This window comes from Falco naumanni, chromosome 3 (assembly GCF_017639655.2).
Source record: "Falco naumanni isolate bFalNau1 chromosome 3, bFalNau1.pat, whole genome shotgun sequence".
Lineage (NCBI taxonomy): Eukaryota > Metazoa > Chordata > Aves > Falconiformes > Falconidae > Falco > Falco naumanni.
In genome coordinates, this window is record NC_054056.1 from 77,283,843 (window position 1) to 77,310,721 (window position 26,879).

Below are 26,879 nucleotides of genomic sequence, written 5' to 3' on the forward strand. Positions count from 1 at the left end.
AATATAATTTGAAAAAATGAATCTGAGAGTCCCACCTGCTTTTAACTGTGGTGCTACAGAGGTGGGGGTGCAGTCTTACTTGCTTTGATGGCATTTTAAAGGAGTCCTATCCAAAGGTAAGGTTGCAGATCTACTAAAGGTCAACCAGTTCATCCAGGTGTCATAAGAGAAGATCAAGTTTAACCTTGCTAGCTGCAGTTTAAATCCATAGCATTTTATTCTGTTTGAAAGAATGGAGACAGAAATTATCACTTTCTTTTATGCATATTTCATGACTTTCTTTGTATCAGTCCTCGTTCTTCTCCTAGTCCAATCAAAGCAATTTCTTTCAATCCTTTATTTTAGATCCTGATTTCCAGGTCTTTCATCATCCTTGTTGCTTTCCTTTGGACTCTAGCATGTTTATTAATGGGTGGTTGTCAAAATAACAGACCTCACTGTAACAGAGTAAACAAGCACTCCGCAAGTCTTACCTACGCCAGTTTTGGGTAACTTTTGGTACGTTCAAATTTTGACAACAGTAAGAAGTGATTTATCCACTATAACCTGGCTCTCCATCCAGAACTGTTACTTAACTAGTTGTTTCCCAGGATCACTTTGTGAAATTGCTAAAGAAAACCCCACCAACCCACCACCCTTTACTTTGAAAATTAAAACCACATGCACCAAAATCTCAAAAGCAACTTAGACTGGAAGTCTTGAGGAAAGCTACCTTCCCGTTGCCCTGACAGGTATGTTTATACAAGTGGGATGGGATTTAAGGCATTATTTCCTCAAAACTCTTAAGCAGCATACTAACTACAGTGCTGACTTTTCAGATTAAAATCTATAAATGCTTAATTCTCCCCTGTCGCATTGTTGAAGCACTCTTGGCTTTTATTGCTGGTTGCTACAGGAAGCCCCTATACAACTGCTGAGCTTGTGCTTGCACTGCTCGGGGCCCATGTACTCCCTGTAACGGTGCAGGTGGAAGCTGCGACGCAAAACCCTGGCATCTGACGAACTGCTGTTTGTTGTCCCGCCAAACCTCCCCCAAAGCACGGGCTTCCCAGCGAAGGCCAGCCCCGGAGCCAGGCGGACGGGGCTGCACAGTACACATTACGGGCAGGTAACCTCGCCATCCCGGAGCGCTGCCCGCCCGCGGCGGTAGGCAGCCCGGGCTCGGGCTCCAGCCCCAGGCCCCGCCCCGCAGCAGCGGGGACCGCTCCCAGGCTGCCGCGTACAACCCCCGCGGAGCCGCCGCGGGATAGGCCCGAGGCGCGCGCCTGCCCACGCACCCACCCACCGCGAGCAGCGGCGGCCACCAGCAGCGGCGGCCAGGCTGGGGTCCCGCGCAGCCCTGCCGGCCGCAGGCCCCGCTACGCCGCCAGCCCCCGGCACACACGCGGCGGAGCGGAGGCAATGAGCGTTATTTAACGCCCCCGGGCCGAGCATTCCTCAGCGCTCCCCCGCGGAGCATGCGCGTCCCGGGCCCGCGGGCGGGGAGGGGAGGGGGGAGGCACCAGCTCCTTCCGCCTGCGCGCCCCCTGCCCCCCCCCCCCCCCGCGCGCACGCGCACTCCCCGCTGCACGCCGCAGGCCCCGCCCCCGCGCCGTCGGAGCCGCCGTCGGCGGGCGCGCGCGAGGCTGTTCCCCGCTCCACGTGACATGGAGGCGGGGACGGGAAGGGAAAGGTCAGTGGCGACGCCGGCGGAGGGGGAGCGGAAGGTCAGGGCGCCGCGGAGCGGAAGTAGGAGCCGGAGCCCGTCCGCCATTGTGGGGAAGCGGAGCCCAGAGCAGGGGGGGAAGCGGCGCTGCGTCCGTCCGTCCGGCTCCTTCCAGCGGGAACCCGATCGGCGGCAGCGGCAGCGAGCCCAGGCGGCGGCGACAATCAGGCGGCGGGGAGGAGGCGGCGGAGGCGAGCGGCGCGGCGGGCGGGCGGGCGAGCGGCCCCGGCGTGCGGAATCACTCGAGGCCCAGGCGTAGCGGAGCGAGGGGATCGCGGCTCCCCGTGAATAATGTCAGCCACCAGCGTCGACCAGGTACGGCCGTGGGCGGGAGGGGCGGCCGCCCCCTCCCTGCCCTTTCCTCTTCTCTGGCCCGTCGTTAGCCCCGGCGGGGGGGGGGGGGGGGGGCGGCGGCCGGGCGGCTACCTGCACCTTCCCTCGCCGCCGGAGCGGCGCGGTTAGCGGCCTCCTCCCTCCCTGCCGCCATGGGCAGCGGCGATCAATCGGAGCCGGCGGCGCCCGGGATGGCGGGCCCTTTCCCAGCCTGGCAGCCCCTATTTATAATCGGTGATCCGCGCCAGAGCCGCTCCGCCTCCCCGCCCGCTGGGCCCGCCGGCGCTCAGCTCCGCGCCGCCGGGCCCGCCGCCTCGCCGGCTCGGCCCCCTCCTGGCCTGCCCCCTTCCGCGTCCCCACCGGCGGGCCGGCCCCCCCGCCAAGCCCCGCCGGGCGCCCGTTTCCGCGCTCCGCTCAGGGAGCACCTCGGTGCCGAGCTCCCCGCCGTGCCCGGCTCCTTCCCCTCTCCCCTGCGCACCCCTCATTCCTTCTGGCTCCTTGCTGCCGCCTCCCTTCGTGCCTTTCTCGCTCCTCACCCACCTCTTCTCCCTTCGGGCCTCTGGTTTCTGCTCCTTCCCCGTGGCCTCCCGCTTCTTCCCGCCGCTCTCCCTGCGCGGTGCTGCGCTATTTTAGTTTGTTCTTCATGGACCTTAGAGTTTGTCATTTTGTGTCTTTGCTGGGCTTCTGCTGGCCGTGCTGGCTGGCTGGAAGCGATTCTGTCCTGGTCTCTGCTTCCTCTCTGGGCCTCTGCCACTCCCCAAAAGTTTTGGCCGTGCAGTCTTCTGCCCCCTTTTATTTTCTCTCTGCGGCTTTAATGTTTTGTTTCTTTTGTCCCTGTGCATGCTCTCCAGTTTCCTTTTATGTGCTTATTTATAGCTCAGTGATCTCTTAGCTTTTCATTGCTGTTTTCCACGAAGGTGGCTTCTTCCCAACTTTTTTAGTTCTATGTCTCTTGTTGGTTTCTGCATGCCTTTGTGTCTGGATTAGATTAATCCCAAAAGATGAGGTGGTTGGGGTGTTTAAGATTACAGATTTTTCTCCAGTTTTGGGAGAGGGAGTTGACTAACCAGTGCAGCTTTAGATGGAGCTGTGTTAAACAGCCTTATGATAACTCTGAGACAGATGCACATAAAAGCAAGATGGAGGTGATTGCCTCCTGAACTTGCAAACCTCTGAATACTGAGGTTTTTAGGACTAAAATTGTTAGAGCCTGAACACCCACTCATGCTTAGCTGTACATGTGTGAGAAGATGACTTAGATTTTCATGGGCTAGCATTTATTTTTCTAAGCTATTACATTTTGCTATAGAGAAATTAAGGATACTGTAACTTGTACTGTTACAGTGATTCTTAGTACATGACAGATTAACAGTGTTTTGTAATGACTAATCCTAAAAAAAAAAAAAAAATCCTCCTTAAGGTATTATTTCCTTGTGTGAAAGCTTCATATAGAGCGTATCATTTTCTCAATGTAATTGCATGGATGAGGGACATGCAATTCTTAGTTGAGCTTACAGTATTGCTGTGTATTCCTTTGTATATCAAAAAAGCATTGTAGATTATTCTTTGATAAGTACCCATCAGTCAACTTAAAAGATGACATATGATAATGAAGTTTACTGGCAGTAATCTTAAGCTACTAACTTTCTTTGTTCTTTTACTCTATGCTTTGTTTATTGTTTGTATTTTGGGGGCAGCGGGATCAGGTTTTCGATACCATTTAAACTTCACATGCTGTAAAAGACTACATTATTTTAATGGGTTTTGGTGAAGTTTTTCAATTCTAAAATTATTTTTTGGGGGTTTTGTAATGTTTTATGTGGTATTATTTTATATAGTCTAATGTTTTAAATAATATTTTAAACGGGTATTTAGTTTTAAAAGAGCAGAATTGGCAAATAAATGGAATTACCCTGAAGTAAACTTTAGAGGATTCTAACTGAACTTGTTTTGCTTCCCCCTGCCCCTCCCCCCATCTTTCCTATATACAGAGACCTAAAGGACAGGGAAATAAAGGTAAGTTGATTCCTTGTATTTCTGTGTAAGTCTCTAATGCTGCTGTTTATGGAGGTTAATCTGTCTTCAGACAATTGTGGGAAGAGAATGTAGCTATAGGATGTGTTTTATTTCAGAGCAAGATGACAGGGAATTGTGTGCCAAAATGTTATTTCCCACCATTTTACTGTGGCACAGTGGTACATAAATTTAAAATGTTTTATTTTGCAAATAAAGTTTAATGTCAGAAGTCAGACAATAACATAGCTATTTCTTTCTAGCTGACTTTATGGTATGCTTGTATAATCTCTTTTAACAGTACACCTTGGGCCTTTCTGTGCAGTGAATAGAATCAGTGTACTAGAATCATCAGGAAGAATCTTTTGAACAGCTTCCCCAGCTTGCGAGACAGCAGCCACATGACTATTTAGTTACTCATATCTGTTAGCAGAACACATCACCTTCCTTATTCTCAGAAATTTTGTAGGCTTTTCTCTTCATTTTAGTGTCAGTATAGAATATTCTCTCAGTGTTTGTAGGTCTTCTGCTTTTCTACTTTTTTCATGATTCTGTCAACATTTTAGTTTTTAAATACCATACTCAGTGGGGTTTCTTCTCTCCCACAGAAACAAGGAGCTAACCGCTTAATATTATTCTTTATAAAATTCTTGGCAAGTCTCATAAACAGCATCTCAGGTTCTCTTATGATTTGTTTCTTGTCTGGAATTTGTTATCTTTGATATAAAGACTAATATTCTATTTGGGAATTGTTTTGCCTAATTAGTACATTTGTGCCTGTTTAATTCTTAGGTGCTCAGCAAGCTGAGCTGTTAGAATAGCATGCACACAGGTACCTTCGTGTGTTAATATGGTTATTATTTCTTCATGCAGATAAGAAATTTTCTTTTTTGAGCTCACGTATTCTTTGCCCCCTGTTGTTCATTATCTGAACTAATCTAATTGTTCTCTGTGAACTGTCATTTAATGTTATCCACAACGTACATATTCTAGCCTCTGTGCAGATTATCTGCTGCTTATCACATGCATCACTTATGAGGTAGCAAATAGTTTGCGAATTTTGCTGGATTTGGCCACTTTTAATTTCTCTGCGTTCAGTGAAAAATGAGCTCGTTTTTACCTTCCCAGTTTGGTCGTTCTTGAATACTTGTTCTCTCTTGCAAACTGGAGCTTTAAGCTGTTTCTTTGTGTCTTTAAAATAGTTTGTGTTTATACCTTCCATTTTGCCTGTGAATGAGAAAAGTCATATTCATTTTAGCGAGTAGTTTATGGCTTCATATCCTTTGAATTACCGTATCTCAGTTTTACTGACATTATTGAGATGCATCTATTAGAGAATCATACAAGTAGTTTCTGAACTATATATATATGAATTGGAGAGGAAGTATTAAGCAGTTCTGTTTAGGTGTTATGTTGCAGCTTGTTTAATAATGAAAGTGCACAAGTCAGCCTTACTTTAATGTATTTATGTTAGCATATTTTTGTGTGCTATAATTTGTGGATACTGCAGAATGTTTGAATTAAAACACGTTTCTTAGTTTGCTATGTAAGGCTGAGATTTTTGCATTTCTGAGCTTGGATTTTTATGGACTGCATTCTTTTAAATAATAGATATTTACTATGTATTCTTTTGGTAAGAATATGACCTAAATGAAAACTACAGTGAAACAAACCATTAGTCTCCTCGGTTCTGTTAAATTATTTGATTTAATGAAACTAAGTTACGATTTAGCATTAGATTGAAGTCCTGGGAGCTTTAAGAGCTTTAAGCATAGTGCAGCATGAGTAGATGGCTTTGGGTTACAGATTTTTGCAAGAGGATAAATTAAGTTAGTATCAGCAATCCTTGCTGACCACATGTTAGCAGACAGTAATCTTTTTCAGGTGTCATGATAGGTCCCAGCTTAAAGAAGCTTCAAGGGAAGATGTGATACTGTTAAGACTAATCTGAAGTTGGTTCGGTGAATAAGAGTAGTAACATTAAAGAAGATGGTGAAAAGGTTACTGACCACATGTCTGGTAGAGCATATGAGAGAACGTGAGTGAACAGAATAAGGGCTGTATGCATGTCAGTAGAGTATTTTTCCATATCAAAACAAAAAAATATTAGACCTGCAAATTATATTGGGAGGTAGGTGATTTGTATGCTCTAGTACATTTTTTGCATGCTTTATTCTAGTTGATTGTAAGTTGGTGTACTGTGCTGTTTCCCTTGACCAGAATTTCTGGGATTGAAGTTCTAGCGTGCAGAACAGTTCTATTGTGTTGGATATTAATGTTGGTATTTCAGAGGCTTAAATGAGTAAATTATCCTATCTTGAAAGTTTTCTTATTCTAGTTGTCAACTGCTTTACAGTTGACATAAAACATCAGAACTGATCTCTTGGAGGGGCCGGGGGGAGAAACGCATTCCTGAAACTCCTGTTTTTTCCCCCCCTTTGTTGTGCCAGTGTATCACATGTCATAGGAAAGTGCTGTCTGAATTCTGTTTAGATATCTATGTATATAATTTTTGGTTTTATAGAAGTTTTAAATGTAAGTGTTAAGCTTAAACAAGGATGAAATAGTCAATGTTTCTTTTAGTATTTATTCTTCACAGTAATCAAGGTTTAATGGCTTCTTGTAATGAAAAAATTACTCTTACGCCTTTGGCCATCATTTGTGCATTTTGCAAGTGGTTATTCAAAGGATGGTAGCAGTTAAAAGAATATAAGCTTTAAGTTCCTTTATTTGCTGAGCTGTTTTCTTCCCAATATCTCATTACATGATATGTTTGCACAGTGTTTGCGGAAGTATACAGTATTTTCAGGGTTGGATTGATAAGAGATATTTTTAGTAACTGTAGATTAGTTTCAATTAGTATTCTTCATCACTGCCCTGTTCAGTTGGAACACCTAATGTGAGATTTTTGGGAATGAGGCATGCATCTTAATCTGTTTGCTCTTGTTAAATGTGTGTGTGGGCTACATTCCTCATTATTAACACATTATGTAAAGTTAGAATGAAAAGCCAAAGAAACACACTTCAAGTCATGCTATTTCCCTGGGAAAGGTATATATTTCTAGGAGGGATGTTGGTATAGAACTACTTTGTGTTAACATAAGATCTCAATACAGAATGAATAAGAAAGAAAATACATTTACAAGAATATTCCGTGTTAGTTGTAATGGCAGACCAAAAATAATTCTGTCTTAAGTGACCTTTAGATACCTCTGAAACAATAAACACAGCAGATGCACATTTTATGAAGATTAGCTGTCAGTATGAGGAGATTAATTTTGATAGGATTCTAGTCTTGACATGCACCTGTTTATTGCTTTATTTGTGGTTGCGTGCTTTTAAGAAATTTGTATGCTGCCATCTAGGTTTTTCAGTATAACAGAACTGTATTTGAGAATTATGTTCTCTATACTATTTAGTTAAGTCTAAGCAACAAACATGGCATGGACAAAAGATTTTGAGGCTCATCCCCTGTGTGACTGGGCCAAACATAAAGATAAAAATAGTATTCCAGCTCATATGTTACCACTGTGTATAAATTCAGGATGAATAATGACCTTAATGGAAACTCTTTAAGTATGGGAAGAAAACCCCCTAACACCTAATGTCAATTTAAATTTGGTATTTAATTAGGAATATTGTCCTATCAAGTTTTAAAACCCATTGTGCTCACCATTGCTGCTCATATTTGGCTATACACACTGTGCCAGTTTGTAATAACTGAAGTATCAAGTGTACTGACTTTTAAAGCTTCACGGTATTCAACACAAAAGTTGCTTTCTTTCTTCGTAGATATTTGTTGTGGAAAAAAAAATCTCCTGTGTTAAATTACAAATTTTTAGCTCGTTTACTGCTGTCTGAAGTTAATACATTTTTCAAGAATTTTGGTTATTCCCTTGCAATTACATCTATTTCTTTGTCATTTTTTCAGCTACTTTCATTCCTTGAAGGCAGTTTGTTTTAGAGGTGTTAAAGTCAAATGTGGGGGAAATAAAAAAAAAATGAAAAAAACTCTTTTTGTATTAAGTGACTTGCTCCAGACACCACTTGGTTGCAATGTGAACTTCAGGCAACAACACCCTCCCAACCCCTGCCAATGAAACAGAAAAAAACCCCACTCTTAAACACTAACTCCAGGAAAGTTGAAAGTTTAGGTACATGGTTGTATATACTTTTCAGAAGCTTTTGCTAAAAGAGGGAAACCATGGAGTCAGCTCCTAACTCAGCATCTCAAGCTGTCAGAAAATCTGCTGTTTTGTTGCTGTAACTTCTGCTGTGTGGTGTCTCAGTGCACCTTCCTGATCACTATAAAACTACCCTGCAGTCCCGTCCCCCCCCAATCTGATAAATAATAAAAAGATTTTATTTGGAAAAGCAGTAATTTATTTTTGACAAGAGGGCTTAATCTTCAGGCTTTATCATTGCAAATTGCTGGTTTAAGTCCCTGTTCTGCTTTGCACCATGGGAAACAGTGGAACTTTGTAGAAATTTGTGCAATTTGACTATGAGTAGTAGCCTGGGGGAGAGTAGAGAGACACTTCAAGTAATTTGAGCAGCAGGAAAATATCAGGTAGATGTAATTAATGCCTAGATGAAATTAAAGGTAATAGGAGGCGAAGAAGAGCAGATAGGAAGAGATATCCAGTGTATAGTGGCATATATGTTGGGAGAGGATTTTGATCACCATTGGGGACTTTAGCTTTTGTGTCTGTCTTGCTTTGTCCCCTCAGAGCTTGAGATGCTGCCACTAATGCAGTACAGTATAATATTATGTGGGAAATACAGAAATAAATAGCTGAATAGTGCCCTTCATGGTTGTCTTGGTGGGCAATTGCCTTTCCTCCTGGCAGGAGAAAGCTGCGTGTTGCAGCTTTCCCTGAACCTATTGAATGTGTCTGATCTGGTTGGTCTGCACATTTGCACTTGGTCTGGTACTTCTGGAAACGCTGGATTTACTGCCTGTGCAAATAAGGTGTGCCTGTAGTTTTTCCTCTGTCTGTGGAGCACAGGAAAGAATAGTCAGGATTAGTCTGCTCTGGTTGCCATCTGCCCCGGTTTTGGCTGGGATAGCGTTAATTTTCTTTTCAGTAGCTGCTACAATGCTGTATTTTGGATCTAGTACAAGAATAATGTTGTTAAGGTGGTAATGTTTTTAGTTGTTGCCAAGTGATGTTTATACTAAGTCAAGGACTTCTCAGTTTCTTAGGCCCTGCCAGGGAGAAGGCTGGAGGGTTACAGGAAATTGGGAGGGGACACAGCCAGGACAGCTGACCTGAACTAGCCAAAAGGGTACTACATACCATAGTACGTCATGCTGAGTATATAAACTGGGGGGAGTTGGCTGAGGCCTTGTGATCGTTGCTCGGGGACTGGTTGGGCATTGGTCAGCGGATGGTGAGCATTTGTATTGTGCATCACTTGTTTGGTTTTTTTTCCTTTTGGATTTTCTTCCCCTCTCCCCCTCTCTCCCTTTCATTACAGTTGTTATTATTATCTTTCATTTTATTTCAGTTATTAAATTGTTCTTATCTCAACCCACAAGTTTTACCTTTTTCTCAATTCTTCTTTCTGTCCCGCCAGGGGAGGGTGGGGGAGTGAGTGAGTGCCTATGTGGTGCTTAGTTGCCAGCTGGGGTTAAGCCACGACATCATCTTTCCAGACCTCTCCTGAGATCTGATCAGGATCATCAACAGGATGAGCTATTTTCTTTAAATTTACTAAAGTGGTGCTTAACAATATGTTCAGTTTCAACAAAGCACAAGTAGAAATATTTCAATGTACAGGCGATTTAGAAGTGTTATCTAGATTAAAAGTGCAACATAGATCTTCCAGAGAGTATACCTAATACAGATTTATTTTTAGTTTCAGTACAAAACGGTTCGATTCATCAAAAGGATGCAGTAAATGATGATGATTTTGAGCCATATCTAAGTAGTCAGACAAATCAGGTAAGTGAACCTTGTTTACTATCTTTAAGTTAATCTTGGAGTTCAGTTGACTTCCAGACAATTAATTTTTGGATGAAGTTTCTTAGCATTACTTACTTGCCTGAATATCTATTGAAATACAGTTTTGTATTGTATCCCGTCTTATTATACGATATCTTAAACAGAAAGAGTTGTCTTAATTCTGGAAAAGATGAAATTAAAAGGCATGGTCTGATGGTTTCTGCTCTGACTTCAGAAAGATGCAGTTACAGGGAGCTTGGGGAAAAAACCAAACCCAATAACCAAAGCATAAACCCCAAACCAAAACCCCACAGTGAAATCATAATCTACTGGATGCAGTTCAAAACAGCAGTGGCTCTGAGAAAATATTAACTGCTTGGGCATGATTTCCTTTGAAGTTGGTAGAAGTAGCTTGCAGTTGATGGCATAATAGATTGAAACTTAATATTACTACAGCTTGGTATAACTCTTCTGCCAGGAAGTTAATGACTTATTTCCAGAGCTTAGAATTGTCTCTGTAGTCAAAAGTTAATATTCATTATGTTAAGTTTGTTAGCTGTAGTGGTCTTCAGAGAGGGAGAACGTGCAAATTATTAAAAGGTTTTGAGAATTTTCCTTACCCTCCCATTTTTTTTCAAATAATACAACATGAAGGAGGCATCAGCTAGTGGATGATAATGTGTAGGTTTTTTCCCCAAAACAACATCAGAAGTCATAGGGGGGTAGTCCTTCAAATCTTCTCAAGAAGTAAATGCTGTGATTTCCCAAGAGTTTTAGGAGTGGGATTTGAATTTAGGTAGCAAACTTTGTTCTGCTAGACCACAGATTGTACTTAATGCCCATTCTCAATAGTGTGGCAATGTTACGGTTTGGTGGTTGTTCCTTCAGAAACAAACAGGCATCCTTGCATCCTTTTCACTATAATGTTCTGGCAGGTGTCTCCAATTAGAAGTGAGAAATTTGAGAAAAAACTAAGAATACCAAAACTTTGAATCATGCTTGCAGCTATTTTTCGGATTTTATGAAACTAAAGTTGTTATGACTTGTTTTTTAAAGTAGCTTGTTATTTTCTTGATACTGTTGACATAGAGGCATTTTAAGCCTCGCTCAGTAACTGAAAATAAAGATAATATATTACAAAAAATGAAGCTCTTCAGTGCTTTGACAAGGTCTCTTGAGGAAAAAAAATGGCCGTTTCTAACCTTGTTCATCTTTTATGTTGGGAGGAATGGTGGAAGTTACAAATGCTTTCATATAATCCTTAAAAATGTTTTGGACTGTATTACAATTTGTTTTGTTTTTCGCTGAGTATAATTGTCTATATTGCTGATTTCTGTTTTATTCTCTTGCAGAGTAACAGCTATCCACCAATGTCAGACCCATATATGCCTAGTTATTATGCTCCATCCATTGGATTTCCATACTCTTTAGGCGAAGCAGCATGGTCAACTGCAGGTGACCCTCCAATGCCATACTTGACAACTTATGGACAGATGAGTAATGGCGAACACCATTACATACCTGATGGTGTATTTAGTCAACCTGGGGCATTAGGAAATACCCCTCCATTTCTTGGGCAGCACGGATTTAATTTTTTTCCTGGGAATGCAGACTTCTCTACATGGGGGACAAGTGGATCTCAGGGACAATCAACACAAAGCTCTGCTTACAGCAGCAGCTATGGCTATCCACCTAGTTCTCTTGGGAGAGCCATAGCAGATGGACAGGCTGGATTTGGCAGTGATACTCTGAGCAAGGTGCCTGGTATTAGCAGCATTGAACAAGGCATGACTGGACTGAAAATTGGTGGAGATATGACGGCTGCTGTAACAAAAACTGTAGGTTCAGCTCTGAGCAGTACAGGTATGACAAGCATTGCAGCAAACAGCGTGCCCCCAGTTAGCAGTTCAGCACCTAAACCAACCTCATGGGCTGCCATTGCAAGGAAGCCTGCTAAACCTCAGCCGAAACTCAAGCCTAAAGGTAATGTGGGCATTGGGGGCCCTGCTGTACCACCACCACCTATAAAACATAACATGAATATTGGAACTTGGGATGACAAAGGGTCAGTGGTAAAAGCACCCCCAGCCCAACCAGTACTGCCTCCTCAGACTATAATCCAGCAGCCTCAGCCATTAATTCAACCACCACCACTGGTGCAAAGCCAACTGCCTCAACAGCAGCCTCAGCCACAGCAACCACAACAGCAACAAGGACCTCAGCAGCAGGCCCAGCCTCACCAGTTGCAGCAGCAACAGCTGCAAAACCGCTGGGTAGCTCCTCGTAATAGGGGTGTGGGCTTCAGCCAGAACAACGGAGCTGGTAGTGAGAACTTTGGTTTAGGTGTTGTATCCGTCAGCTCCTCACCTTCTGGTGTGGAAGTGCACCCAGTGCTGGAGAAACTAAAGGCCATAAACAACTACAATCCCAAAGACTTCGATTGGAATCTGAAGAATGGACGTGTGTTTATAATCAAAAGTTATTCAGAGGACGATATTCATCGCTCCATTAAGTACTCTATCTGGTGTAGTACTGAGCATGGTAATAAGCGCTTGGATGCTGCTTACCGGTCCCTGAATGGAAAAGGCCCACTGTATTTACTCTTCAGTGTGAATGGCAGTGGACACTTCTGTGGAGTGGCTGAGATGAAGTCTGTTGTGGACTACAATGCATATGCTGGTGTCTGGTCTCAGGATAAATGGAAGGGGAAGTTTGATGTCAAATGGATCTTTGTCAAAGACGTTCCCAATAACCAACTGCGGCATATTCGCTTGGAAAACAATGACAACAAACCGGTTACCAATTCGAGAGACACTCAAGAGGTACCCCTAGAAAAAGCCAAGCAAGTGCTTAAAATAATTGCTACTTTCAAGCATACCACCTCAATCTTTGATGACTTTGCACATTATGAGAAGCGTCAAGAGGAGGAGGAAGCCATGCGTAGGGTAAGAAATCAATGTCGTTATAACATGTCTCCTGTTTTTTCTGGTTTGGAAACCTTGTTTTTCATACAGCTGGAATTTCTGTGTGTGAGAGTTGAATCAGAAAGTGGTGTTTTTTAACCAAGCTGTCTGTACTTGATATTTAGCTCTTAATGAAGTTCTTGTAACTTGTGGTGTTAATGCAGGCGTGTGTTTAACCACAACACAAACATAGGCCTGCATCAGGCACTTCTGACATGTTTTACCCTTCAAAGTAAACAAAAATTGAATTGAGTGTATTACCCATAACTGAAGTCTTCTAGCTTAGATTTTTACAGTTTCTGGATGTCACAGAAAAGACCAGAAATTACAGGAGAAGCTTACTTTATTTAACATATCATTACAAGTCAAATTCTGCTTTAATGAAACGTTAATAGCATGATTACTGTGAAAATTAGGCTTTCTCCTTGATTCCATTTGTCTGTTACACAACCGTGAAACACAAAAGTGCTACAAGGATGACTTGTACAGCGTTGGAATAATTTTTTGGACCTTTCTGGTAGTACATTTCCTGAAAGAAGTAATGTGTAATTAATTTCTGTGAAGAAAAGTATGCCTACGATAGATCTGCAGAGAAACCTTTAGTTTTGGAGGTATTTCAAAAAACCAGAAGAGGGAGAAAAGAATTTAATTTAAGCTGTTTTGTAGTACTTGTCTACTTTGTCTTGTGTGTATTCTCCCTACTAATAACACTTGTGTTCACCATTGGCCACAATATTTACTTTTGCTATATTTATTTTCTTTCCAAGCTTGCTGGTAACTGTAAATACACGATTTGTCTCATGATGAGGAACACTTCAGGAACTATTGCACCAGTTAGATGATGTGCAAGTATTCAGAAGTGGGAGTTTGCATCGCTGCAGTTTGGTGGTAGTGCTCTCTGTTTATCCTGTCACACCACCTTCTGAATAAAAAAAACCCTCAGAAGTCTAGGGTTTATACTAAATAGGTGCTTTGTGGGATGTGAAGTCCTGAACTGGTTCACTTCTTGAAGCTGCCACAATTCTCGCTGCATACGAATTTTCTCTGCTTCACAGCTTCCGTATTTTTTAGGTTTCTAGTAGTGCTGCAGTGGTTCCACCTCTTATATCTTCCTGGTCCTTCCAACACACATTGCATCTCCTATAGACCAGTTGTGAATACCCAGAATCGATTTTGTAGTTTTATTGCACAACTCTGCAATAAATTGTCATGTAGGAAGTTTTTTATTGTTTGGAGGCAAAATGATAACCCAGTTGGGTACGTAACGCCTTTTGGTTTTTCCTAAAAAGAAAACTGAGTATGGCCTAAATCATTACTGTTAATTCCATGCTATCTTGCATGATGGGAGGATGGACCACATTCTTAACTAATATTCAGTGCAAGGGGAAAACTTTGACTCTTTCAGGCTTTAGTACAACTTCCTTGTGGTATTTGCTCATGTTTCAGAAGGACTAAGGTTACTGTGTTTCTCTGTAGCCTTTCTGTTTCAGTATTTCCTTATTTTTTTATGTTTTAAGACACTCCACAAATAACTGATTTGCTTCAAAGTATCTATTTTTGTGAAAAAAACTTATCTTAAGGAGTCATAATTCAGACATGTCCTAGCAACTCAGGAAGAGAATGTTTTATTTGTGGTTTTGTTCCCGTGGTGGTAGTAAGAAGCTATGAAATGCAGTGTGTCGAGGAGGGGGGGGGAACAACATAGATTGTTGGTAGTATTTCTATGTATGCTAAATGTAAAATTCAAAGTACTAAATGCAGTGTTTAGTAGGTCTCTAACTAGATGACTGTGATTAAGCGTATTTGTATAATAAAATAACATTGCTGTTTCCTTTAATATCTTCAGGGAAACATACAGCATCTGTATGACTCTAGTACTGAACTCTGCATTTGTCTGTTAACAGTTACCTTTCCCGGTACTATTGAGAGAAAACATACTTATCAATGCCTACTGTGCAATTATCTTGACAATTCTCCAACATCATACAAACTGGTTTTGTTGGAAATTATAAAAAAAATATTTAGAGCTGCATATCTAGTTCTGAGGCTTTCTCTTTTTAGATGGATTTGAGATATGCCTTAAGCAAATGAATATGTACTTACAATGTAGGAAGTCCAAATTAAACTAATGACAGCTACTGAAAGTTCATCATTCTCTTATGATTGAGTGTTCATTTTAAACCTCTAGGTTTCTTTTATTACACTGTGTACAAACAACCTGTCTTTAAATTGTAAACATACAATTGTTAACTCTTCTATGATTCAAGAGTAGTTTGGAAACGCAACGATTAGTATTGTAAGCTCTGGGTTATGGTTAATTGAGTAATCCTTAATTAACTCATGCCAGCTAGGCTTTTATGGAGCTGTATTTAAATTTGTGCACTTTCTACTGCCCGTAGAACTAAGTTAAGTTCATGCCCATTTTCTATGGCAGCTGTGGCAATCACTTTTTCCAGTGTTTTGGTCTCAAAAAATATGCTTATTGATGTTAAAAAAACATAAAATGCATCAAGCAGCAGTAGTCATTTACATGTTCCTTAAAGTTCAGTTAATGTTGTGTTGTTCCATGGGTGGTAACAAACTGTCATACAGCCAGTGTCCTAAACATAGTAAACAGCATATGATTTATTAATTTAATTTATAACTGTTCATCATTCCAGCTAACTTATTTTAAAATAATTGCTTGTAAAGTTTAATTTTAACAACTCGGGGTGGGTGGGGTGGGGGGGAAGGGAATCAATAATTAATTTCCAATATGACCTAGCAGTATGTTTTATTAAAATATGTCAGTATACTTACCAAAGTGCCATGAATAGTTTGTGATTAACATGAAACTTCAGTAACTTTGTCATTTGATAAAGGTTACTTGCAAATGACTATGAACAGTCTCTTTAGTAAACACTGAAGTTCTAGTATTTACACTTACTGTTTGATGTAACCCTAGTGCATGTAGGGTGTCTACAGCTGGGGTTGGAAACAAATTTGTGGAATAATCGTTCATTGGTTATTCAACCATCTTACGGCTCAGGTTTCAGGATCCTATTTTAAACATACAAGTGCTGTGATCTTTAACCAAAGGAGCAGAGAAATCAGCAATATTTCTCTATGAATCAGTAGTATATTGAAATAATTTGAAATGCCTTTAGTCCCTACCCTAGTTTGAACAGCTCTTTGTGGTGCAAATGTGCGTATTGTCTGCAGATTATTTAAAAATGTGTTTGATTGTCTTTCAACAGAGAGCAGTAGCAGTAAGATCTAAAAAAACGGAACGAACGTCTTAAAATATGCAATTTAAGAGCATGCAATTACATTAGGAAAGTAAAAGGTACTGAAAACTAAAAAAATGCTGTATTAGTAGTTATGCACCTGATCTTCAGTAAATATATGGATCAAAATGAAATGTGGCTCTCATTTAAAAAATGCAGTAGTTGGAAGATGACAACTTCCTCACCCTCAGGTGGTGGCTTGTTAACCTGCAATTACCTGTTGCCCTAGGACCTTTTTTTTGTTGCTTTCTAGTGCAGAATTCTACTTTTGTAGCATATAGTGGAAAAAAAGATCATGGTTCCACGTAACTGTAGAATGCTTCAGATTTGTTTTCTTAGTGAGATAGTTCAGAAAAATAAATAATTTTTATTCATAGGAGAAGGTAGAGGAATTTGGTGTATGTTTGTGTTTATTTAATTTGCATTTGGAGTTATTACTTTTCAGGTAGCCTTTAAACAGGCAGGTAAATAAGCATTTAAAATGGTAACTTTTTCCTGTTGTACTACAGATCTTGTAATAGAAGTGCTGTTACAGCTAAAACTTTCTGACTCTGAGAAGTACCAAAATTACTCAGAAAATACTGAGTAATTTCATATCCCCCCCCCCCCCCCCCTTCTCACACTGGTGTAACTTCTGTTTCTCTGATAATTGGGTCATGATGAGGCTGCAGTGTTAAGCAGTGTAACTCCTTTCCACTCCAGGATGTTGCTGACTATGCTTGATTTGATATTTTTTAAAAATATCTTGGAAGGAAGGAAGGGAGAAAACATCCATTAAGAGTGAATTGTTGACACTTCTTCCTCCCCCTAGCCCACCCCCCCCTTCCAGCCATCAACTACTAGATTATAATATCAAAGTCAAATATAGATACATTCACAGTCCTTGTACAAGTCAAGGAAAACAGGTAGTTGACCAACATTAAAAATAGAGCTAAATTATAGTTGTACCAGAGAACTTTTTAAAATTTGTGTATTTACATCTAAAAGAAGTTCAAAACAGTAAATAGATTATGTATTATCTTCTAATGTGTGCATTTCCTATATGCTTTTGATGTTTCAAGGGCCATTATTTTGCAATTTCCTTGAACTTGGATGTTTATATACAGTTTCGTCTTCATAAATGACAGTCATATTGCAGACCTCTTGTCTATTTTAAGAAAAAACAATATGGTCTGAAAGTAGAAACAGGACACATTTTTGCTCCCTTGATAATTGTGAGTTGAGCATGTACCTCTGCTTTCGGGAGAAAAGGATTAATTGCAGCAAGAATAATTTTAGACATACTGATCCAGAATTTTCATCCCAGAATGGTGGGTTTATTTACCATGTCTTCATTTGCTTTTGCATCTTTTGGAAACACTTAAAAATGACCTGCCAGTTCTCTTGTGATAGACATATGGATTTCAAATGTGCCTGTTTTCTGTGTGTTTGGTAGAGTCAGTTGTTTCTGTTCAGAGGTAGGTTTTACAATTAATTACAGCATGGGGATAGTATGGAAAGGTCTGGATGTTAAAATACAGTATCATATAGAGTGACTATGTAAGGGTTTGAGCAGTGTGGCCTGCCTTTATCTCATAAGGGAAAAGATGGTGCAGCCCTGGAAGCACATTATTGGTCTGTTGAATGAAAGATGGAATGTAATTAAACTCACAGGCCGTCTTAGCTTATAGTGGCAATTGTATGGATCTTGTTGCATTTTTCAGTTTGAAGTCGCTGTCTACAAGATCAAACCTACAGAGTCTTTTACGGAGTGGGTTTAAATTCTCTGACTCTGGGACTTCAAAGACCCATTTCTCCTGTAAAATAGGGACCCCTATTGGAAAAGCTAGGAATATCAACCAGATGGTTTACCTTAATGCTCAAGAGAGCAGTCATTTTTGGAATCTTAATTCTTCAGTGTTCTTAAATGTGAAGGTAGCTGCCTAAGACATAACTTAAAACATGAATTGATCTGGATCTGTGACAGCTCTACCTTTTCTAAATGCTCTGTCTTTTAGTTGTGGTTTTAAAAGCAAAGGAGGAATTCTAAATCTTCCAGAGCAAAAGAAGAACCTTGAGTATGCATGAATATCTGTTAAAATTCATGTGGGAGCCTTCTGCTTCCTGCTGCATCTCCCCAGACTGCACTGCTCTGTTAAGAACAAACTGACTAGAACACGGGTGCTTTTCCTGCAGTTTGCAGGGAAGAAGTATCCCTGCATATTGCAAGGAAGTTGCTACCTATGTGATTCTCCATGCAGTACTTCAGCTTTGCTTCATTGATTCGTGTCACAGATGGGCTAGTTAGCAAAAACTGGAGTAAAGATTGTTGGTGGTGCTTTGCTGGAAAAAATGGCTCACTAAAACCATACAGATCTTGCATATCTAGTAAAGCTGTTTCTGTAGATTCAGTTGAACTAGGATTGTTTTGTATCAAAATTGATTGACTTTTAACCTTTAGATTCGTCTAATTAAAATGCTATATTACAGGAATGATAAGCTGTTTGAGCCCAGTTCTTTGTGAACACATTTTCAGAGGTTTGGTAGTGTACTTCGTATTGACAGGTAGTTATTGTTTTGCTTCTGTGTCTAGGGTTTTTAGTCAGTTGTGAAAAAGCAAATATAAACTTGCACGTTTTTTGCACTTTCATATAGTATATAATGAGAAACCAAGATAAAATAAGTTCATGTTTCCTCATGATAGACTGGAATTTCAGTTATATGTGTGCAAATAGCATGAGTAGTGAGGCTTAAAGAAAAGTTTTCTGAGAAATTCTTCCCTAGTGCATTTCGTAGGCCCTGCAGTGGATGGCATTTCTCTTCCAAGAAGTACTATGGGTTCCTTAGCAGAGCAATTAAATAAGATCATCTTGTTGCCCATGGGTGTCTGAGGAAAAATTAACAAAAGTGTCAGTCATCTTTCTGCTTGTTTTACTGGGACAGTGATCATCATGGAATGCAGTTTCTGTAGATGTAGTTCAGAGTTATCCGTCACCAGTCTTCAAAAGCTGGTATACTAAACAATAATGAGGTTCTAGAAGCTTGATGTTTTTCTTTTTTTTTTTTTATGCACTTGCTGAAATGGCTGTCTTGTAGCTAATTAAAATCTTGTATTTCAATGTGTAATGAAGTACAGCACTGAAAGGAAGCACTTGCTACTTACTTGTAGTTAGAATTCACCAATCCAGCATTGAAAGTATCCACCTGGGAAAACAAGACTGGAAGGGCTTTTCTGGCTCATGGAGTTCAAACTTGGTTTCTGCAGAGCCTTTCCTTGTTGTGTCAACATCTTTAAAGTAGTTTCGTTTCTTTCCCCACTCCTGCCTCCTGAATGTTTGTGCCCTGTTATTTACTGTGCTGTGGAACTTCAGATGTGGATTAAAATTTTATTGAGCTAATGATAAAGGCAATAAAAAAATATGGTCTGTCCATGTTCCACTAACAATGCAGGTGTCTGCTCAAATTTAAACTTATTTACCTTTTTACTGTAATTCGTTCTCATTTTTGCTATTGCTAAGTATGCTTCAGAGACTGCAATAAGTAAAATGCTATCAGAACTAGTAGGAAGAATAAATAAACTCTAGATCTTGTACCTTTTCAGAATTTCTTAATATTTATATGCTTGAAAGCCTTATTTACTGTTTGGAGTTCAAATGATCTGCGACAGCAAGGTCTCAGATTCTGAGTGTTAATTCGTAAGGCTTACCAGGAGAAGGAACTGCTCTGGAGTGGTAAAACCTCGTTTGACTTCCTGTGGTGACTTTGATTTTTAATTTGTGCCTTGTAGTTTTCATGTTGGGATAAGGAACAGAGGAAAATGAGTGTTTAGGAAGGGATGGCATCTCCACAGGAAAAAATTGCTAGGTCCGTGTAAGGCTTCTAGAGATCCTTCCCTCTTGTTTTCCCAGAAGTGCTTCTCAGAAAAATGTATTTAAATGTCTTTATCTGGTTTTGAGGTAATCTCTGTCTTCAGATTTACCCTCTCTGGTTTGGAATTCAAGAACGAGAAGTTAAGAGACCTTTATTTTACACTGTTTTCAAGTTTCAGTAATGTAGTTCATGTTAACAGCCTGTGAGGTCCATGTTACAAATGGACTAGTTCTAGCGTTTTTCAGTTTTCTCAGTAATCAGTTTTTCATTGTGGCTTTCAAGTACTAAGGTCAGTGTTTATGCTGTCATAGCTGTAATGGTACACTGGAGTGCAATAAACTGCAGATTATGGCTGATGCCATTAGTAAATGAGATTTCATCAACTTTGCTGTGGCTTCTTCTCGCCACCTCTACAGCTGTCTGTTCTGCCCCTGCCAGGTGTTCCTGCCCACGCGGCAGAGTTGGCAGAGATATGTGCCTGCGCCTCACTTCACAGAATGAATCTGACATGGTAGCTTACACTGCAGATGAGCAAGGCTTTTAAGTTAAATCTTTAAGTCACAGTTTGCAGTGAGGCAACAAAGATGTGCTACATGTTGCCTTCTGAAGCTGCTGTGAGAACGCTGCCTCTTGGGAGAGGGGCAAAACAGACAGCTTCAGGCATGAACGTTTTAAACACTGTAGTACGATACAAAAGTCTGGCAAAATTCTGGGGTTTCTTTGCAAGTATAGCTGATTGTGCTGGAGGTGAGTCTGTGTGGGAGCTCTGCAATTTCCCTGTGACAGCTTGCAATCCTGGATAGCTTTCAAAATGGACACCTTGAAATTCTTGCACTTGCAACTGGTCTAAGAGAAGCAAAGGTCCTTCCTTCAGGTCTACCTTCCCTCACTTGGAGCTTCAGTTTGTAAGATCTTGGAAAAAGAAGTAGTACAGCCAAGGTGGTTGTTAGGTTACCATTCACATTTTTGCTACTTAAGATGAGGGCTTCTTTCATTTTCCTTCCTTTTGACAAAAACTTCCAGAAGCCAGTGTTGTGTGCATCTTGGTAGTTTCTTTCAAATCAGATCAGGGAACATTTTTGTTGCTTTGAATTTTGAAATTTTGTTAGCACAGAGATTTCGTTTAATCTAAGGATAAGTTGCATTGCAGCTGCTTTTCAGCATGGGATCATTTGATTAATGCTGTCAGTTCAGAGAACTGAAATTTGGAAGCAAGTCAGCCTCCCAGTTCAGACCATTTAATTCCACGGTTTTGTTAGCACTAGATTGATGCATGTTTCCAAGGCCCAAGCATTTTTAGGTTCACCTTCACTTGGTTCTGTCAGTTTGTGTAGAAATTTATTTGCATGTGTGAAATCGGCTCACTGCGTGGTCTGCACCTGGCAGGTACCTTTAACCAGCCAATAGATTCCCACATTGTTCTAATTCAGATAGTACTTAATTTCTCTACCTTGTGCTTGTGGTGTTTTGAAGCCTTCTTCCTCTGTAGAATTCAAAATGGACTTAAAATTTCTAACACCTCCTTGATTTCGTCCATTGGATGCATATAATCAGGATATCTTTCCCTTTCTACTTTGGATTTTTATGAACTTAAATGCATTTTGAGTTCAGAGGCCAAAGCACAAGGTCTGTCAGTTTACTGTGCAGCAGTTTGCAATGCAGAGAGACTTTCTAGACAGCTTGAATCAGTGGTTACATACATAATACTTGCAATCAGGCAGGAACAGATTATTTTATTTGTATATAGGTAGTATTTAAAATTGTTAAAATATTGATATTTAACGTCACAGTTTCAAAGGCTCCTACTTAATACACAGTAGTGTTTTACAGCACTTAGTGCAGTTCTTTCAGTTGAAGTCTGCTAATAGTAGAGGAATAATCTGAGATGTGCGTGAGCAGGCTATTTTTGCATGCCTTACATGCATAGTGAGGCATGAGGCCAGCGATCATCTGTTTTCAGCCTAGATGTGCACTGTGAACATACCAGTTTGCGTTAGTGACTGATACTAACAATCTCACATTTTAAAAAGTCTTTTACTATGAAAATATAAGCCATGTCTCTTTGAACTAGGAAAAAAATGACTGCTAGCAGAATTGTGCAAGTATCGCTCTGGCTTTAAATATACTGAAGTTCTGCCCTAGAGAATGTCCAGTCTTAGACATACAGCTGTCTGGACCATGAGCTGCTTATTGTGACCAAGAACGCTGTGTGAGCTTTACTTTTCTGGTGTTCATCTTGAAGCGACTTGGAGGTTGGTTTTAGGACTAGATCATCAGCAGTGCTCTAATAACCAACATAAATGTTATGTATCTTCTTCTTTCATTATAGTGTCTTTTTGGCAGAATTGATTTAGATTTATATGCTAATTTGCACCTTTTCTAAATAGTTCCTAGCATAATGAAGTTTCAGCATGCTATCAGACAGAGTGGTTTTGAAATGATTGTTCAAATGCCTCCTGGTTTATTTTGGTTTCCCTGCTATGTTTATGTTCAGTTTATAACATGCTGTGTAATGCAGTAACAATAAAAATACTGGAAATGAGGGAGTTTTTTGTTCTATTTTAAGTGGGGGAGGGAACCTACCTTTCTTCTATGAAGGTTTTTCAAATAAGATTATATGATGTGCTCAGTCTATATTGAGAAAGGAAATGGTATTAGGAGATAAATTCCTAGTTCTTAGAGTCAGCCTACAGTGTCTTGTTACAGTCTAGAGGGTATGTAACGAAGGCAATGAGATATAGTTTATTGATCTGCTTTTATTTTTTTTCCTAGAGGTAGTCATAATGCCTAAGTGTATGTTTAACAAAGTTGAGAAAATGGAGGATGATGATAAAGTGCTGAAAACGTTATTTGCTCTCTTAGACTTGTAATACAGAATACAGAACTTGTTAGTCCCTGATAGAAGTACAACACAATTAGTATTTTAGACCTTAATGGTACATAGTTGTTTATCATTGTGTTTGCGTTACACAGGTGACATTACATTCTTCATTCCTTTACACCAAACGCAACATCTTGCAATGCTGTGAGGGCTTTGTAGTGAATATGGTCTTGAATGCAACTCAGGCTTGCATTCAGGTAGGGTTTTTTTCCAGCCATTCCTACCTCACTGGTTTTGTATTTTTGCTATTAAAAGTAATTTCTAAAAAAGATATGGATGGCTTTTTTTTTTTTTTTTTTTATAAACGGCTTTTCTCACCATTTCAGCAGTGTGTTTGTATGGATGAGGTGGTACTGGGCCAACTTTTTCCTTTGGATCTTAAGCACATTGAAACATTTTATTGTAGGGGGCACTGAATGAGGTACCTGGGAATGTGATTTTTTTTTTTCTTTTTTTTTTTCCTAGGGATAATAATGGATGGAGAGTAGAATATTTAAATGTTAATACAGAGCGTATTTTGTCAAGTTAAGCAGAAGATTCAGGGTACCTCTTGCTTGTTTGTAGGTCCCTTGGTCTCCTTACTCAGTTTACTTTGTGCAGTATATTTTATCAGAAGTGACTTAAAAGTAACATTATAAAACCTTTTCTGTTACCTGTTTTTTGGAATGTATTTGCCTCTTAGTTTGACATATACTTTTGTGTTTCTCTTTAAGAAGTTAGCTTGAACTAAGTATTTCATGTTCCTGAAAAAGTGAAGCTTTTTCTTTAAAGCTTGTTGCCTAATTTAGAGAAATGGCAAGCAATGCAACTGCTCTAGTGAGAGGAAAACAGATAATATTGAACTGTGTGTATTAACATAATTTTCCTTTGTGTTTTTGTTTTTTGTTTTTTTTCAGGAGAGAAATAGAAACAAACAATAACTATATGGAGATGTCCTGCTAGAATTACAACACTAATGATGTAGACTCTGGAAATGCCTAATATGTCTAAGAAGACGTTATTAAAGCTTTTTTCTGCTTAAGGTGACATCTTTGAACACTTTAACACAAAATTGACTCTTCTTGTAATGGTTCTCATCAGTGCATCTGCCCTTATACTCTCTCACCAAACACACTTGAGAACTGTACCTTCGTCAAGCACTTTCTGTCCTGAAGCTTTTACCAGTATCTGCTGTCTTTTGTATTTATGCATCCTAGCTAAGGCACAGGAGACCGAACGAATGCAAGGATTCATTAACTCTTTGAATTTGTTAAATACTAACATTTAACCATTAGAAGTGGTTCAATGATGTGAGATTCACATTGCTTCAACTTAATTTTTTCTTTGTTGTAGTTTTTTTTTAATTGTCAGTTTTTAGCTATTCAACAGATTAAAAGCAAATCATGCCATATTTAGTCCTGGAGTAAAACTCAAGTCTAAATGTTCATGTGAAAATTATTGTAGTAATCTTTTAATATGGCAAAGCAACTTTAAGCTGCAGTTTAGCCAAATGAAACGTAACATAAAATTATATTAGAATGACATTTCCCTTGTTTCAAACTGTTTGGTGTAAGAGAATATTAATATGCAGCTTGGTGGAGACCACCAGTTAATGCACATTTCTTTATTTTTTTTCTGTAACATGTATTCTGAAAAAAGTGCATTTGTCTGAGGAACTGTTTGTTTGCTACCACTCAATGAATCTCAGTTTTGAGTAAATGTACCTCAGTCTAAATCAGACTTTTTATGACCTTTATAACTACATTTAAAGTAATCTTTAATTCCTATTTCTGGGTGTTTGCAAGCCTGACAGATTGCTATCATGAAAGTGAAAATTTACTCCTCTAGGTGATTCACTAGCTAAATAAACATAATTCTTGTTTAGCAAGCATATACTCTGTTTCTCAAATTTTTTTGTTTCATTGTCCCAACATCCAGGTCTTTTTTCCCCCATTTGAAAATATTTTGAGAAAAATACTTTGATCCATGGAGATGACATTCATGGCCATGTTAACGTGATTTTTGTTAGAACCAAGCAGCAAGAATTTTAGAATATGTATTAAACTGGGTAATTCTATACTAGTTTTTAACTTCTAGAAATTACATCTTTTGTTTCAGTTTATATAGCAACACATTCTATCTGCTGGAAGAGAATATTAAAAAAATGTTAAGCGGGTGTATTGACTGTACAAAATACTGAACAGCCTGTACCAAACTCCAGGGATAGCTTTCTCTTTTTAGAACAGCAGTGTAGAAGTCAGATATGTTATAGCTTAAAATAGCAATACCACATATTATTTAAACATGTATTATGTCTTACTGTCCAACACAGATTTTTATATTGTGTTTTGAGTCCTTCATTTACAGATTCTGGCAATCAAAGTTCTGGAGCTTAAGTGGCAAAGGTTTGTTTTCAATACAGACTATTTTGCTGTATTTTACTTTCTCTCTTACTAAGCCTCTTGCACTCTTCTAACTTTGCAAACACAAAAAGTTCAGTACACACTTACTACTTGCTCATTATTTAAAAAATTGTTTGAGACTGCGGAGCAGCAGATACAAATCTTAATTTTTACTGCCAGTTTTCTGGAAGCTTGAAAGGGAAGCCACTCCCATATTTCGGGGAAAAGAAGCAATCTCACTTAAATGCAGATGTGTAACAAATACTAAGTGGTGTAAGGGAGGGAAAAGCAAAGTGCTTATTGTAAGAAGAGAGCAGGAGATAAAGGTTTCAAGCCCAAACCCTATGAAATTTGGCTTGAGCCCAAAAATTGCTGCTTCCATGCATATCTGTTTCTTGCTAACAAATTTTATAGCTATTTGTTTCCCTCTGTGGGCTGATTTATGGATTACTGCCTATTATTCCAACTGTCATTGGTCAGTAGAAGTGGCAAAGGCTAATGTTGTGAGTCCAAAGAATGTAGTCCTTCTGATGATCCTTCAAGGGATCAGCATGTTTCTGCTTCATTGTTACAAAAATATCTTACAAAAATGCACAGAAGTTTCCGTTTAAAAGAAAGCTACTGTTAAGAGTCAGGCATTCAGGAATTGATTGCATGTGCAGCCTGCAGTTCCACTGCAGTATTCATATTTTTGCAGGCTTTGTTAGTATTTTCTGCTTTACCCCTTGCCTCTTTTATTCTAATAGCATGAGCATTGCTCTTGGATTGAATCAGGTTTAGTATAAAATGGGTTCATCAGTGTGTTGCAGACTTTGAAAGCTCGGAAAATGAGACAGAATTGTGAGAGAAGGAGGTGATCACATTTAGAGAGCTGTGACAGTTCTTACACTGTTCCAGGATTGTTAGCAAATCTACAAATAGAAGAGTTTCATTGCTGATGGTGTTAGTCATGTTGCGACTGATTTGCTGACTGCTGAGAGTTTAGTATGTGCAGCTGAAATTAAAAGGAATTTTATGTGCATATAAAGTACTGTAAAAATAGTATATAACATTGTAAAATCAGCTATGGAGTGCTGTACTAGTTAATGGACATGTGAAACTTCTAGCCTTCAGCTTCCTTATGCACGAGTTCTTTTCCTCCAGAAAGAAAAGGAATGGTGCTTAATATCTCAAATAAATGTAGAAATACCTTTTTTTTGGGGTCTGATTTTTCAATACAGTGAAGTTGTTGTAATGGCCGCTTGCTAATGGAGGAGTCAGTGGAACCCCTTTTCTGTTCCTGATGCCTTCTCCTTTGTGTCAGCATTTGTTTTCCTGTGATACATACTGAGCCGGTTCAAGACGTTTTCTTCTGGTTTAACGGTTTGGGCAGTTCTCTGTGAGATTAGATGTTCAGAAGGGAGGTGGTGGGAGGGCAAGGAAGATTTGCCCTTTCAGGACCAGGTACCCAGTGTTGAATAGGCTTAGCTGCACTATGGGTTGGTGAACCAGAGATGCAGCAGAATGTTTAAAACTGGGAACGGCTCCACAAGAAAATAAA

General features: G+C 39.8%; 1 protein-coding gene across 1 annotated transcript; it reads left to right on the plus strand.

Annotated features, from left to right (window-relative positions):
- Window positions 1-1,640: 1,640 nt before the first annotated feature.
- Window positions 1,641-24,828, plus strand: YTHDF3 (YTH N6-methyladenosine RNA binding protein 3). The gene is made up of 5 exons (XM_040586124.1): window positions 1,641-2,020; window positions 4,030-4,054; window positions 9,914-9,999; window positions 11,352-12,944; window positions 23,855-24,828. Exons 1-5 carry the CDS (start codon window positions 1,997-1,999, stop codon window positions 23,876-23,878), a joined length of 1,752 nt encoding a protein of 583 aa, XP_040442058.1. The 5' UTR covers window positions 1,641-1,996; the 3' UTR covers window positions 23,879-24,828.
- The last annotated feature ends 2,051 nt before the right edge of the window (window positions 24,829-26,879 follow it).